At 43.9% G+C, this 17,254-nt stretch overlaps 1 protein-coding gene across 6 annotated transcripts in view; it reads left to right on the forward strand.

Moving 5' to 3' along the window:
• USP15 (ubiquitin specific peptidase 15) overlaps positions 1-17,254 on the forward strand; it is a 401,393-nt gene that overhangs the window by 348,758 nt on the left and 35,381 nt on the right. For all 6 annotated transcript variants that reach the window (XR_003858618.1, XM_029615760.1, XM_029615761.1 and 3 more), the window contains one exon: positions 13,902-14,051. Coding sequence is in view for 5 of the 6 variants with exons in the window: in XM_029615760.1 (XP_029471620.1) it covers positions 13,902-14,051 (150 nt within the window). In the remaining variant the exon portion in view is untranslated. The remainder of the gene's footprint in view (positions 1-13,901; positions 14,052-17,254) is intronic.

The following is a 17,254-nucleotide window of genomic DNA, read 5'->3' on the forward strand; positions in this document are numbered from 1 at the left end:
ATCATTGGTCTGACCCAGTATGCAAGTCTTATGTTCTTATGTAAGGCAGCTAATGCCACAATTTTCTCAATTTTATTACAAATCTGTATGTATACATATATATATATATGTAAGAATCTCAGATAATACACATATGCACTAATCACCTTACCCAATTTCTACTATGTATGTACATACAATATAGTAATATAAAAAATTATTCCTTTCCTAGCTTGTAGCCAGATGGACTCAGGACCAATGGGTTTTTGCTCCCCTGTTAGAAGATGGAAATGGAGTCAGGTTTCAAAACTGACTTTACCCTAGATACACCCCTGTAGTGACCTCTGCCCTTCAGTATTTCTCCGACTCCAGCAGATACAGACATGCTTTCCCTATAGGGATCGCTGTACCTTTTGAAAGAAGAAATTCTACTTTTAAATTGGAGAAAAGATTGAGCTCCGCTTTCCTGTGGTGATACCTAATGGTCCCTCCCCCAGTTGAGAATTCCTGAGGTGATTTCTGAGATCCCTCAGAGGTGTACCTTGGTCCGGTAGCTGGTTCCCAGTGTGGACTTTGCTGCTACAGCAGCTGAAAGGCAGCAGGTGCAAGAAGCTGAGCGCAGCAGTGATGGCCAAAGTCCTCTCCCCCACAGCCGGAGTCCATCTCTGTACTTAGCCAGTAAGGGCTGAGTCCAAGTAAGTTTTAAAAAAAAAAAAAAGGATTTCCTCCCAATTCAGAGACATTGGAGGGATTTTGGTAAGCATTCTTCCGGTCTCCTTGCTTGGCATGCCATACCAACGTCATTCCCGATCCTGTTGGGGGTAAGGTGAAGTGGGCTTCCCAAGTGGGTTGAGCAGCCTCCCAGTGGGCTAGGCCCTGCTTTAGGCTTGGTCAGCACATTGCGTGGTAGGCTGCAGCAGCTCTATCTTGCGTGCATTTTTGTGCCTGATTTGCCCACCATAGAGCTTTGGTATGTGCAGTGCATGTCTGCTCTGTGGGCACGCTGTGTGCATAATGTTGTGTGCATACCTATGCGTACAACTTACTAGACACAGAATACAAGTAAAGCCGGGCACACAGGCTGTGCATGCGCCCGAAATCTGTGCGCATAAAATTTTAAACACAAGCAGTCTTAACACGCAGTTACCATCGCCAATATCTCCGGCAGCAAAGAAACATTAGCGCCTTTCTCTCTGCACTGCTTGTCATATTAGGGCTGCATAGTCTGACCTGGATTCTTGCTTCGGTCAGCACTGTGAGGAAGCCCAGGGAAAGTTGGCCTCTTCAGACTTTGCTAAGCCCAGCTCCTCCCATTCAGAGGATGGGTCAACCATAGCCTTAACAAGAAAGTACCCTGGATCTGAGTAACCCGAGGACTGTGGGTCATCCATGGGAAAGAGAAATTTAGCAACACCTACCCCAGTACCTCCTGGGCTAAGCATGGACCCGGCTGCCTTCTCTTGTATGGAATTCTTTCAAGGCCCTCAAGCCTTTGTACAGACTCAGTCTGCTACCTCACTTGTCCCTTTCCGGATGGAGCCTCAGATGGTAAGCCCTCCCTCTCCCAGTCCTAGTGGCAGACCTCGAGGCGTGCCTCGACTCACCAAGGGTGTCCCTGGCAGGGACCCGGACGACACAGATGAAGAAGAAGATCCAGATTTCTTGAAAGATGGGGAACACCCCCCCCCCTGCCCCGTTTAGAACCACATCGGACCATGTTAAGATTTTTCCATAGAGACGAATGGTTTCCCACACCCTGAAGATGCTAGGAGTTCCTGGGGCGCAGACTCTATGATGAAACCAAAGAAGAATCCCATTTGATTTCCCTATGGAAAGCCTCTTACTACTTACTGGAAACCATCCTGGATTTGACCCGGAATGGAATGCCCCAGAAGTAAGTTTTAAAGGTGGACGAGCGTTAGAAGCTCTATATTCACTGGATCCAGCAGCAACAGAATGTTTGCATTTCCCTGAAGTGGATGTACTTATCTGTGCCATTACTAAGCAAACTATCCTAGTGGAGAAAGGAGCCACCTCAAAGGATGTGCATGATAGGCGGATGGAGTCCGTCCTTAAACCAGGCCTTTGATGCAATAGCAATGACCTTGCAGATTGCTTCTTCTTGTGCCCTGGTAGCTCATTCATGCCTACTCCTCTCTCGGGAGGTGGATGACTCGGGGGCAAATTCCAGAGCGGTTATGGTACCTGCTGCCGCCTTTTCAGCTGACTTGGGCTCGGACCAAGTCCATACCTTGACCAGAGGAGTGGCCTCAGTGGTGGCGGCCAGAAGACAGGTATGATTGTGGAATTGGTCAGCAGATACAACCTCCAAGGCAAATCTCACAAAGATGCCCTTTAAAGGATCACTCCTCTTCGGAAGCAAATTGAAAAATCTGGCCAGTAAATGGGACAAATCTCCAGTACCCCAGCTACCAGAAAATAAGAGAAAGCAGTGCAGTGCCCCTCGCCCATGTGCGGTTGATCCAGGGGCTCCCAACACTTTCGCCCCTACAGAAACCCGACATTTCAGAGGTCTTGGCTCTTTGGGAGGTCTTAGTCTTGTCAGAGTTGGTAGCCCAAGAGAGGGTCAGGTTCAGGTTTATCCTGACACACACTCCCCCCCCCCCCCCCCAGCGAAGTCTTGCCAACCCACCCTCAGAACAAGGAGATAGAGGGTTGACTGTCCCTCTTCTACCAACAGTGGGTCAAGATCACTTCAGACAAATGGGTATTGGAGGTCATACAAGAAGGATATGCTCTGGAATTTCACAGCACTCCTCAGGACATAATCATATCTCGTTGCCACTCCCAACACAAGAAGCAGGCAGTGGAGAAATACCCTTTTAAGGGTTCTTAGGATGAGGGCTATGATCCTAGTACCTGCATCCTAGGAAAATATGGGGTGTTATTCCTTCTATTTCATCGTATCCAAGAAGGAAGGTTCCTTTTGTCCAGTCCTGGACCTCAAGAGTGTCAACCAACATCTACGAGTGATTCATCACCAGGAGACCGTTAAACACAGTCCTGCATTTACCAGTTCTCAGGGACTTCTGCAGCACTGCCGGGAGCCTCTCTCCATCCACCGATGTCTGACTCCACAGGGGCCTACTCCAAGGACGACCCGACTGGCCGACTGCCCCCACCAATGACAAGGAGGGCCAACGAAGCACCCCCCCCCCCCCCCCCCCCCCCGATCGCGCCTGCATCCGGCAAAGCAGGGCCCTAGTCTGGCCCTCGGAGGAGCCTGTCACAAAGCTGCACCAGCAGATCCGAGTCTTGCACAGCTCCCTGACATCAGAGGAGGGGCCGGGTGAGTGTATTTCAAATACTCACTCACCCCAGGCACCGTGCGACGTGCACCAAAGGAGCAGGCCCCTTTGCGCATCCCTTCGCACAGCCCATTCAGCACACCCTCCAGTTTTCCTCCTTCCTAATTTTATTTTTCTCTCTCCCTACCTCTCACAACACTGAAGAAAAAACCCTCATGATATACAACCAATTACTGTCCTCTACCAACTGTACTCACAAATATCACTCATAATCTCCTTACAAACTAAAGGAAGCTCAAACAGAAGATATGAATAGGACTAACAAAATCCCACCTCCTAACAAACAACCCACACCCTCTAATTAACCTTTCAGCACAAAAGAAGCACCTAGCCTCTAAACCTCTCTACAAACTGAAGCAACCAGTAAACAACAAAAACACACATATCCAATTCTCAAGCTATATTCTACTCTCATTCATACTTGTCAATGCCTGTTCAATAATAAAAAAAAATTCCTCTGTTCAATGACCTACTCATTGACTCCAAACCAGATTTCATCGCAATAACAGAAACCTGGCTCAAAAACACAGATTCCATACTAATTAACCAACTGTCCAACCAGGAATACAACACCTCTTCAATTCCCAGAAAAAATAAAAAAGGAGGTAGTTTAATGCTTATCTCAAAAAAAAAAAAAAACCTTCAACTGACCCTTTGTCCCTCAAACATATCTCCACCATTCGAAATATCTTTATTTGATTCGCCAAAACTACAGATCTGCCTCATTTACTGTCCTCCAGGAGCTCTCGAAAAAACTGCTCCCCACTAATTGAATATATCATGAATAACATATCTCTGAACAAACCCATCATCATCCTTGGTGACTTTAACATACACTTCAACTTACCCAACCACTCAAAAACCTGCCAAACTATCACCGATGCACTATCAACACTAAACCTAAAGCAAATAATCCAATCTCCAACTCATAAAGCAGGTCACACCATCAACCTTATCTTTATCAACACTGAAGTCTGGCAATCAAATACTACTCAAACCATAGAGATACCTTGGTCTGACCACCACCTAATCCAAGCCAACTTATCTATCAACTTCAACCTTAAAGCACCTCAAATCATTCCAAACAAAATATCTTACTGTCCTCCGTTCAACACTGAACTTCTACAAAGAACTCTTCAAGCCGAATTAATCAACTTAAATCTATCTAACTCCGAGGATGCAACAACATCATGGCTAAATATCACAAAACTAGTAGCAGACAGCATCAATCCCATTATTACAAAGACAAAACAACAATCCAAACACAACAACCAGTGGTATAATGATAATATCAGAACTGCCAAACATATACTCAGGAAAAAAGAGAGAGAATGGAGAAAAAACAAAAATACAACCACACTAAATATTTATCAGAGCCACTTGGCACAATATAAAAATATCATCAATAATACAAAGAAAGAATTCTTCTCCAACAAAATCTCCAAATTTCATCATAACCCCAGAATGTTATTCTCAATAGTTCAGAAACTTACTAAAACCACCCAAGATCCCATGTACCAAACATGGAAGCGATGACTTTGCTGACTTCTTCAACAACAAAATATCTCATCTAATCCAAACCAACATAACCAACAACAACCAAAACATCAAACTGAACACTAAGATAACCTCATCATGGTCAAATTTTGATACCGCCTCCACTCTTGAAATTCAATCTATTATAAACAAAATGAACCCTGCCAGCCAGCCAATAGACAACATCCCTATAACAACCCTCAAAATAATTGAACCCACCATATCTAAAATTATCACCAAAATAGTCAATGTATCCCTGACTGAAGGTAATTACCCCAAATGCCTCAAATCTGCAGTTATCAAACCTATTCTAAAAAAGAACAACTTAGATCCTGAAATCCTCACTAACTATCTCCCCATCTCAAACCTATCCGTTCATAGCCAAAACCATTGAAAAAGTCGTACACGCCCAACTTGACGACTATCTGGAAACAAACAACATCCTACCTCCAACTCAATATGGATTCAGAAAAAACCTAAACACAATCTCTCCTCCTCTCACTAAATGACATAATACTAAGAGGCTTCAACAAAGGTGAAAAATACCTACTCCTCCTCCTTGACCTCTCAGCTGCTTTCGACACAGTAAACCACAATATACTGTTAGAACAACTGACTCAAATTGGCTTAACTGACACCACCCTACAATGGTTCTCTTCCTATTTATCTGACAGAACCTACCAAGTTTTAATCAATAACAACCCATCCAAAAAGATAAACCTCAACACTGGAGTTCCCCAGGGATCAGCGTTATCCGCCACCCTATTTAACATATATCTTCTCCCCATCTGCCAATTACTAAAAGATAATGGAATCACCCACTTTCTCTATGCCGACGACATTCAACTTCTAATTCCCATCCAAAATTCGATTGAAGACACCTACAAGAAAATCTCGACTCTACTTATCTCAATTAAACATCTCCTAAATTCTCTGAAGCTCATAATCAACATCAACAAAACTGAAATAATACTCATGGACAAAAAACCCAATCCAACTCCGCCACCCCTGCCTTTACTTGACAAACAAATGAACTCTATACTCCCCACCACCCACACCAGGAACCTTGGAATTATCATCGATAAAGAGCTTTCATTCAAGAACCATATATCAAATAAAACTAAAGAAGGATATCACAGACTTCTAACCCTAAGACACTTAAAACAGTTTCTTAACCCTTATGATTTCAGAACGGTCTTACAACTACTCATTTTCTCCACCTTCGACTACTGCAACTCCTTACTAATTGGAATAGCTTATTCAAACCTCAAACCGCTCCAGATTCTGCAGAACTCAGCAGCCAGAGTTCTGACAGGAACAAAAAGAAATGAACACAACGCCCATATTGATTTCACTTCATTGGCTCCCAATTAAAGCATGCATCGAACACAAATCAATGACGATCATTCATAAAATTCTAAACAATGATCACCATGGACTAAATGGCTTAAACATAACCCCTCAGAATCCTCAAAGAAACCTATGTTCAAAGAACTCAGGATGCTTAAACATCCCCCCCCCCCCAATCAGAGATGCGTATCTAACAACAACAATTTTAATTTCTTTACTGGTTTTAATTTATATCTGTTATGTTCCTTTCTAAATTCATCTGATTGTAAAGCTTGTTGCAGAATTATTGTTCATTGTAAACCGAGGTGATGTTTAACGTGCCGCGGTATATAAAAAAATCCTTAAATAAAAATAAATAATAAAACAAGAGAAAGAGCCTTTTCCATTGCCTCCCCTAAATTTTGGAACTCCCTACCTAAAGATCTGAGAACCCAACCTCAAAACGTTCAAAAAAAGACCTAAAAACATTGCTGTTTCGCAGATTCTATACTGACCTTCATACTTCTGAACATCCTAACTCCCAATCGAACTTTCATCCAAAAACCTCAAAGTAACTTCTCTCCAACCAGAACAAACAATCCCTCCTCCTCCCACATAATGATACTTTCTGGACTTGAAAAGTTTAACCTCTGTTTAATATGCACATTGTTATATTTTTTACACAGTTAAGAGAGTTACAATTTAAATTTTGTAAACCGTTATGATGGCTTTACCGAATGACGGTATATAAAACTCAGCAAATAAATAAATACATTTCTGCATGGAAACCCTACACTCCATGATAATGGTCGTACAATCAGGAGAGTTCTTAACCTCCCTGGACCTAGTCCTACCTACATATTCCAATCTGGCAAGAACATCATTTCCAATGCTTTGCGATACCGGGTCACCATTATCAGTTCTGGCCACTGCCCCCAGAACATTTTCCAAGATTATGGTGGTCATAGCAGCAGCATGGAGAAAAGGGGGAATCCTAGTGCACCCACACTTGGATGATTGGTTGATCCCTGCAAAGTCCATGGAAGAGAGTCTTCAGGTAACCAACAGGGTGACCACCTTGCTTCAGGAACTTAGTTGGGTCGTAAACCTGGACGAAAACAGTCTCAAACTCTCCCAGTCCTTGGAATATCTGGGAGTCCAGTTCGACACCAAGCAGGGCAAGGTCTTCTTCCCGACTACGCAAATAAGGAAATTGATGTCCCAAGTGCATCTGTTGATGAACACGATACAGCTGACAGTGTAGAGCTATCTTCAAGTCCTCTTTTTCATGGCGGCAACCCTGGAAGTAGTGTCATGGGCGAGGGCACACATGTGAACACTTCAGCGCTGTCACATTGGAACCCACTGTTTCAAGACTATTCGATTTGCCTTCACTTACCGATGGAAGTATGCTTTCGGCTCCAGTGATGGCTGCAGGAAGCTCATCTGGACAGGGGTATACCGCTGTCCCCTCCGAACTGGCTGGTCCTCATGGCGGACGCAAGCCTCCGGGGCTGGGGAGCTCACCATCAGGAACAGACAGCCCAGGGGCATTGAACCAAGGATGATACTGAACAGACCTAGCTCTCTAGATCAGTAAAGTTTTACCACTAGGCATGTGCGGGAGTTCCCATGCCCATGTTGCCTCATGAGTCCTTCAGTCTTTGAGTTGCCGCACAGATAGGTATCCTCTTGCCCTCTTATCTTCTCTCAGAATCAGCTCTCGCAGTGTCATTTTGGTTTTCATTGTTGCCTTGCTGCCTTGGAAGCCCCTTAACCGTAATTTTCGTTGCTTAAAAAAAAAAAAGAAAGAGAGAAGATTTTAGGATATCCAGTTCCAAGAAGGCCACACCCAGTGACTTTAAAAACTGCATCTGTGACCGTAAGATATCCATCACTGATGGCCACGTCATCTGTTACAAGTGCCTGGGACCGGATCACAACTCTGTTAATTGGTATGATTGTGGTCAGATGTTGCCTAGATCCCAACAGAACCGAACCTGAAAATGGTGGAGTTCTACAGGTCTCTAAAGAGACAAAGCCATTCTTCTTGGATCAGGTCCTTCTTAGGTTTCTTTCATGCTGAGCTGAGTAAAGGCTCCTCTGACAGCACTGCCCCTTCTATGGTGCCGGACTCCATATCCGCTATAGCTCCAGGATCAAGAAAGACACAAAAGTGCCAGGTGAAGTCATCACGTTCCATGACACACTCCCGAGACTTGTCTCCCTCTCGGGGATTGTCAGCACTGAAGAAGTGCCATTTGACTTAGTAGCAGCGGTGCGGGAACCATTGGTGCTATCTATGCACCATCTGCACAGAAGATCTCAGCGCCATTGGCACAGAAGCCCAAAGTACAATCAATAGGATCAAAGCCTGTTATGATCCTGACTCCGGTGAGCCCCACTGGGGACACTTCACAAATGCCTCTTATTTTTTTTTTGGGTGTTACTATCACTATCTCACCTCTTCCTGTATCCCAATCCCTCCAGGGCTCCATCGTGGCATTTGCCTGGAGCACTCAGCCCTGGTTCCTCTTGCTATGTCTGTAAACTCTGACATTATCTCCTCCATTGTATCTTTTCTCCATGCGCCCCTTAACACAGGTTACCCAGGAGGGCCTCTACTTGGAGTCCAGTGTATGCTTCTCAAGCAGATAAGTCCTATACTGGTTTCAGAGGAAGATGTCTCTTCTCCAACTATGGCCAGAGGACACAGCAGTTTGTGTACCACATTACAGAACTGGTAATGACTTTCTTTACCTCTTTGGCAGCCAGTGACAAAAGGGCATCCTTCAGCCTGTCCAGAAACTCCCATCAGAAGCACACCAATATAAGCTAGCCTTCCTCCATTGGGCAGGCCATCCTCTTTGTGGAGGAGTTCGGCATTCAAAGGAGGAAGCGTGGGGCATGGCTGACTGGGACCTCCCTCTGGAGTTTTTCCCCTCTGAAATGACAAAAGTCCTTGCCCCGATTGCCATCTTCTGCATCAGGGTCATGGATGAATGTTCCTCCACTACCATTCAGTTTGGAGGAGAAGTGTACAGGGATTCTCTCTGACACTTTATCTGACCTGGCGGAGCATTCATCCCCACCAGAAGACTTTGTGTACTCCAAATTCCTAGACATATTGGGTTAGGTCATCAGAGTCAGCCTGGAGAGACAAGGATCCCCGCATGGAGGTCTTCAGCCTATTTCATATACGGGGAACCCCTTCCAGTCTAGCAGCGATCCCAGTTTAACAAATTCTTCAGGACCTGCAAACAAGAATATGGGGTAATCCAGCATCCTGCACCCCGGGTAGCCAGAAAAGTGGGCTTTAAATACAGAGTGCAATAAGCCCCTGGTTTTGGCATAGTCCAACTATCACACCAGTCTGTGGAGGTAAAATCAGCTTTGAAACGGGCCAAAAAGACCAGGATATTTTCTTACATACCCCTGGGTATAGATCCTAGCTTGCTGAACAACTTGGGAAGAAAGTCTTTCAGAGCTGGATGCCCATATTGCTGCCCACCAACATTATATGGTGCAATATTTACATGCCTCCACTGACATGCTGAAGCCTCTCAGGGAGTGTCTGGACAAGGAAGCAAGAGGGTTATCTACAAGCTCTTCTCGATGCAGAAGAGTGCAGTCAGCATCTTATCTGATTGCAGTTCAAGTTTTTGACACTGTGGCAAGATCTTCTGCAGCAGCTGTTGGGGCACTCTGGATGACCTGGTTAACAGCCAGTAGTCAGTGAGAAGACATTCATGACAAGTTGGCCAGTATCCCATGTTTCAGAGAGAAGGTTTGAGAAACCAGTGCCCAGATTAACAAGCAGCATGTGGCCATTCACTCTCTGTTTTCAGGAGTCGACCATTCTCCTTCCTCTAGGCATCCTTCGCTTTTAAGCAGAGACTCCCGTTCTGCCAATTTTAAAGATATTGCTGGCCTCAAGACACCCGCTTGAGACATATCACCCCAAGATGCCACAGCAGGCTCAGCCCAAACTGGGGGCTTTGTTTTTTTGACATGCCCTGGCCCTTTAGATGTCCCTCAACAAGTGGAGGAAGATCAACAAGGAGAGTTGGACCATCAAAACTGTGCAATATGGTTACCGTTCGTGTTTCTTCCAGGCCCCAGCACTTCACCAATGTTTAGCCTTCAAACCGGATCTATCTGACGTGACCCAACTTCGTCTCAAGGTGGAGTTGCTTTTTAGGCAATAGAGCCTGTTCCTTCCAAAGGATATAGCAAGAGGTTCTGTTCCCACTATTTTCTTAATCACAAGAAGCCAAAGGGATTGAGACCCATCCTGGATTCATGAAAACCGAACAGGGGGTTGTTATGGGAAAAGTTCAAGAATGCGTATGCTCGCATCCCCATCCATGCATTTCACGGAAATTACCGCAGATTCATGGTGGAAACAGCTCATTACCAATACAAGGTTCTTCCCTTTGGCCTGTTAGCGGCCCTGAGGGTCTTTGCAAAATGCTTGGCCATAGCAGCATCATATCTTCATCATCGGGGGGGGATATATTTTCTCCCTTACATGGACAATTGACTGGTGATGGGATCTTCTTAAGCTGAGCCTAGACTTCTTGCAGAAGATGATCTAAATCCTTAAGTCCATTGGTTTCAAAAATCTAATATCATCCTCACCCAGAGAATCAAGTTCATCACGGCTTGGATATACTTGCTAGAGGGGAAAGCATTCCTCCTGTCAAAGCAATCTGCCTAGAAGCTGAAGACTTGGGGGGCTGCTAATGTAATGACAATTTTTAAAAAGATATCAAGGGGTGATCCAGGAAACTATCCGACCAGTGAGTGTAATGTCTGTGCCAGGCAAAATGCTAGTTTCTTTGAAGAACAACATTACTGAACATATAGATAGGCATAAATAAACATGTGAATAATGGTGAGCCAGTTGATATAGTTATCTGGATTTTCAGAAAGCATTTGACAAAGTCCCTTATGAGAGCTTTCATAGGAAATTAAAAAGTCATGGGATGAGGAACAGTGTCCTATTGTGGATTGAGAACTAGTTACAAGATGGAAAACAGAGAGTAGGGCTAAATGGTACATTTTCTCTATGGAGAAAGGTGAACAGTTGAGTGCCTCAGGGATCTGTTCTAGGACCACTGTTTTTTAATGTTTTTATAAATGACATGCCAATGGGAACAAGTGAGGCTATCACATTTGCCAATGACACAAAATTATTCAAAGTTAAATCACATTGTGAATAATTGCAAGAGAATCTTGCAAAACTGGGAGACTGGGCATGCAAATGAAATTTAATGTGGATAAGTGCAAAGTGATGCACTTAGGGACGGATTTTTAAAACAGCGCGGACGGCTACCTGGCGCACACAAATGTACACCCGATTTTATAACATGCGCGCACAAGGAGGTGCACACTTGTGCACCTTGCACGCGCCAAGCCCTAAGGGAGCCCCGATGGCTGTCCCCGTTCCCTCCGAGGCCGCTCCGAAATCAGAACGGCCTCGGAGGGAACTTTCTTTTCGCTCCCCCCACCTTCCCCTCCCTTCCCCTATCTAAACTGCCCCCAGCCCTACCTAAATCCCCCCCCCCCCCTACCTTTGTTTCCTTCTTTACGCCTGCCTGAGGCCGGCGCGCACAAGTTACGCCTGCTTGAGGCAGGCGTAACTTGTGCGCGCCAGCTAGCTGCCGGCACGCCATCCCCCGGCACAGCCGCTGAGCCGGAGGACTGGGCCTCACTCCCTTCCCGCCCCTTTTTCAAAGCCCCGGGACATATGCGCGTCCCGGGACTTGCGCAAGCCGCTGAGCCTATGCAAAATAGGCTCGGCGCGCGCAAGGGGGGGTTTAAAGGGTTACGAGCATATATTACGTGCGTAACCCTTTGAAAATCTACCCTTAGGGAAAAGTAACCCAAATTATAGATACACAATGCTTATTAGGAGTGACACTTCAACATTACACACCACAAAGAACCCTAAGATCACAAAACAAAGGTCTTCTAACTGTGCCTTCCACTTGGAACACACACCTAATGCAAATAAGAGACCGAATGTTTTCCATAGCAGGCCGCAAGTTGTGGAACTCTATTTCATAGTCTTTACATCAGATAACAGAGTTTTAAGTGAGAACTGAAAATGTGGCTCTTTAGAAATGCATACGATTTAACGTAAAATACCAAAATAGGAAGGCTGAAAATGTAAACCGTTGTGATCTTCTTTTGGAACGACCGTATATAAAACGCTTAAATAAATAAATAAATGAAATAATGCATTGAAATCTTCAGCTCAGTGTACAGCAGCAGCAGCAGCCAAGAAAGCAAATAGAATGCTAGGAATTATCAGGAAAGGAATGGAGAATAAAGCACGGAATATCATAATGCCTCTGTATCACTCTATGGTGCAACTTCATCTTGAGTATTGTTTGCAGTTTTGGTCACCACATATCAAAAACGATATAGTGGAATTAAAAAAGGTACAGAGAAAGGCAACCAAAATAATAAAGGGGGTGAAATGATTCCCCTAAGAGGAAAGGCTAAGGAGTTTAGGACTCTTCAACTTGAAGATCATCACTGAAGGGAGAAATATGATAGAGGTCTATAAAATAATGAGTGGAGTAGAACGAGTAAACATGAATCAGTTGTTTACTCTTTCAAAAAATAAAAACTAGGGCAAGTTGTACATTTAAAACTAGTAAGAGAAAATATTTTTTTGCTCAATGCATAATTAAGCTCTAGAATTCATAACTAGAGGATGTGGTGAAAGCTGGAGGAAAAATCCATAAACCACTATTAAGGTGGAGTTGCAGAAATCTACTGCTTATCCCTAGGATAAGAAGCTTGGAATCTATCTACCTTTTAGGATCCTACCAGGTACTTGTGACCTGGATTGGCCATTGCTAGAAACAGGATACTTTGTCCAACTGACTAGCAGACTATATCACATTGGCTGGCCTTCAGATCACAGTCTTTTTCAAGGTTCATCAAGTGCATTCCATGACTGTCAGCTGCTCACCTTAGAGCCGTTTCCATTGACATCTGCAAAGCTGCAAGTTGGTCTTCAGTTCACACTTTCACATCCAACTGCTGTCTGTACAATCTGTCAAGAAAGTGACAGCAGTTTTAAGCAGCAATTTTGAGCAGCCTGTTCACCCAGTAGTCCACTCTCTCCACAGGGGAGCCTGGTTGCTTATTCAATAAGTGCTCTGCCATGCAATCCTCAACTTGGGACTCATCCATGTGTTATGGCTAACTCAGCCATTTATCAACATAGAAAGGAAGGTTGTTTACCGTGTGGGTTTTCCGTAGACAGGATGAAATAGCCGTGCTTAATACCTACCCGCCTCCCTGGAGAGTCAGCTACCAGCTAAAGCTAAGCTCCTCAATGGACTGTGGGTCTCACAAGGCAGTGCACATGTAGGACCTCCCGTGCATGCTCAGTGGTAAAAATTTACTGAACTAGAGAGATGTATCCATTCAGCGCTGTCAAATGACATCACCTTTGTGTCACAGCTAATCGTTTCTGTCTACAGAGAATCTCACTTATCGTATGCAAACACTTTTTCTTAATGTATTGTGTCAAAGTTTTCTCAATAAAGAAATTTAAAATAAAAAAAATGCTTATTGCAACTTATTAGTTTTTGTGGAAAATATTTAAGATTAAAGTGAATGTTTAATATTAGTGATTCTTTTATTTTGTTAACTTTTTATTTTGCTATGAATGTGTATCTTACAAGTATATACCTTTTTATTTAGGTACTGTCCGAACTGCAAGGAGCATCAGCAAGCAACAAAAAAGTTAGATTTGTGGTCATTACCTCCAGTACTTGTAGTCCATTTAAAACGTTTTTCTTACAGTAGATATATGAGAGATAAGCTGGATACACTGGTTAATTTTCCTATAAGGTAAGAATAAGCTATGAACTAGGATTTTTAAATTTTATTTTGTGTTGGTTTAAAAAAATATGCATAAAATGTCAGAATTATTTTAGAAGGCGTATTGATGATAGATTTCTTGATTTCCCCTGGCCTATCTTTCTGCATGGCATACTTGAATTGTTCCCTTTCCTGGGTCATAGTAGGACTAGCTAGTCTGTTTCATTGGCTTCTGCTGACAGTACTGCAAGAATAGGATGAGTTCTTAGTCATGCAAACAGGGAAAGGTAAGGGTACTGTAGAAAGCAGGGCTTGAAGAACTGTGAAGAAAGGGACATCAGGTGACAAAAGATAAAAGGTGAAGCAATAAAAGATATATGGGTACAATAATCAAACTGCCTGCATAGATGCAAACTTCGTGGATAGTTTTTACCATTGAAACTTGACCCAATATTCAAAGCAGAACTACATGGTAGTTTTGTTTTAGTTATTGTCCAAGGAAAACGTGCCTACAGAAATTTGTGTATGCTTTTTCTGCAGGTAGTTTTTCTGGCAAAAACAACACACAGTTTTGAAAATCCAATACTATACTTATTGTTCCTTTTCACACATGCAAGAACGCTTCTGAACAATGCAGGTAAAAGTACACATATTGTTAATCCCTACATGTATTTTTACCCACATAGATTGGATAATTTTCAAAAAGCCATTTTCTGGGCTAAAGCATAGTTTTACCTATTAAAATGGCATTGGGTAATGCCCTCATATAGTGTGTGCCCTAATCTGAGCAGAGCAACACGTTGCTCACTTGTCTTTCTGGTTGTAGTCTTCTTCACCAAAAGAGTACTTTCAAAATTAGATATTTTAGGCTACAACAGTAAATAAACTTGAATGGCAGTTGCATAAGTTGAGCCAAAACCACACTAAGATCCCATTATATCATGGGTGGCTTTACAGGAGGTATCATAGGAAGGAGGCCCTTCATGAAATGCGTAACCAAGGGCAGAGAATATACTGTCTTCCCCTGCTCCAGGTTGTGGAAAGCTGTGATTTTACTAAGATGAACTCGCAGAATTTGCCTTAAGACCTGATTTAGACAAGTGAAGTAAATCATAAGGAGCCTTTGAATTGACATGAGAAAGGACATATGTTAACACCAGAACATCAAATGGAAATCAAAGTCCATTTATGGGCATAAGAAATTCAGGTAGACTGTTTCCTGTGCGTTAAAAGTGCTTGGACTACCTTCTCCAAGCAGCCAAGTAAAGAAATTACTTTCCTTTATCACAGCCAGTGTAGCATGACAATGTTCAGATGAACAATAATAAAGAGCCAAGAATTTCAACATTTCATGACACAGACAACAAGAAAGGAAACTCAGGATATGATTAAATTGTCAAACCTGTCTTGCAATAACTCTTTAATTTATCTCGCATCAGCAAGCCTGACAGCGTGTCCTGCAGTGTATAGGCCGCCTAGACAGCTCTATCATATGCGATTCAATTGGCCAAAGAGATCTTTTTTTAAGTCCTTTTTACCTTGCAAATAAAACCTAAGAGGTAGATTTTAAAAGGGTTACGTGCATAAGTTATGCGCGTAACCCTTTGAAAACCCCCAGTACGCATGCCGAGCCTATTTTGCATAGGCTCGGTGGTGCGCGCAAGCCCCGGGGCACGTCGGGGGTGGCACGACGTTCGGGGCGTTCCGGGGGGCATGGTGCCGGCCCAGGGGCGTTTCGGGGCATGGCCGAGGCCTCCGAAATCGCTCCCGGGCCGGGGAATTACAAGGCAGTGGCTGATGGCACGTGCGAGTTACGCCTGCCTGAAGCAGGCGTAAATTTCGCTATAAAGGTAGGGGGGGTATACATAGGGCTGGGAGGGTGGGTTAGGTAGGGAAGGGAGGGGAAGATGGGGGGAGGCCGAAGGAAATTTCCCTCTGAGGCCGCTCTGATTTTGGAGCGGAGGGAATGGGCCTCGGAGGGAACGGGCAGGGCTCGGCGCGCGCAAGGTGCACAAATGTGCATCCCCTTGCGCGCGCCGACCCCGGATTTTATAAGATACGAACAAAAGTACGCACGGGTGTACATTTATAAAATCTACCCCTAAATACTTTATTTTGGGAAATAGTGGTCATGCTAATTATAATCTTGGCTCAACAGCTGCTGTTTTACTTAAAGCTTCATCAGGAGCACCGCGGTCACATTATCAACTCAAAATTCAATCATGCTCATTGTAATAAATTACACATAATAAATTACTGAATGAAAAGAACTGGGGTGAAAAGCTTGTTTGAATTTTGAGATGATAATGTGATTGTGGGGTGTTTTATTTCTTGATTTTATTAATGTTTTATGAGCAGTGATGGTGTTTCTGTTACAATGCATAAAGTCTGGCTTCTTGTGGTTTCCAGTTCAGTTTTTGTCTGCACATTTCTATTTATACTTATGGTATCTTTATTCTGTATTTTGTCTATCTGTGTTCTGCATATGTGACTGAGGTGAGGTATTCTGCTGGCATGTACCGTATTTGCCGGCGTATAGGACTCACTTTTTCCCCCTCAAAATAGAGGAAAAATATGGAATGCGTCCTTTGCGCCAGTAATAAAAATTAACAGCATTCGGTGGGTGGGGGGGGAGTGACGCGGTGGCGTTGGGGAGTGAGGGTGCACGCCCTATTGGCCGGTGCTGGGCCCAGCAAAATCAGCTTTGGCAAGCCCCTTTTACCCAGCACCGGCCAATCGGGTGGTGTGCCCTCGCTCCCTGACGCCACAGCATCACTCCCCCCCCCCCTTCCCGGACACTGTTGATTTAGTGCCCCAAAGTTCTTATTATAAGTCAGTTTAACATATGCTAAAATTTGCTGGTTTTCCTCTCCAAATAAAAGAAGTGACCAAGGAGTGAAGTTTATCAATGTCTTCAGCAGCAAGCCAAAATGGCAGCATTTGGAGCTTATGTAGTATTTTAGGGAGTAAGGACATCTTAAAGAAAATACTTCTCCCAAAAAGAGAAATAGGCGTCACGCCCAGCTTGCAGCTTCTCCTGGATTTCCACAATTGTGGAAGCAATATTTGATTTGTACATCAGAAAATAGACTGAGTTAAGAACATAAAAACATAAGAAATTGCCATACTGATTCAGACCAAGGGTCCATCAAGCCCAGCATCCTGTCTCCAACAGTGGCCAATCCAGGCCATAAGAACCTTGCAACTACCAGTACCCAAAAACTAAGTTACTG

The sequence above is a fragment of the Rhinatrema bivittatum genome, chromosome 9 (genome assembly GCF_901001135.1).
Source record: "Rhinatrema bivittatum chromosome 9, aRhiBiv1.1, whole genome shotgun sequence".
Lineage (NCBI taxonomy): Eukaryota > Metazoa > Chordata > Amphibia > Gymnophiona > Rhinatrematidae > Rhinatrema > Rhinatrema bivittatum.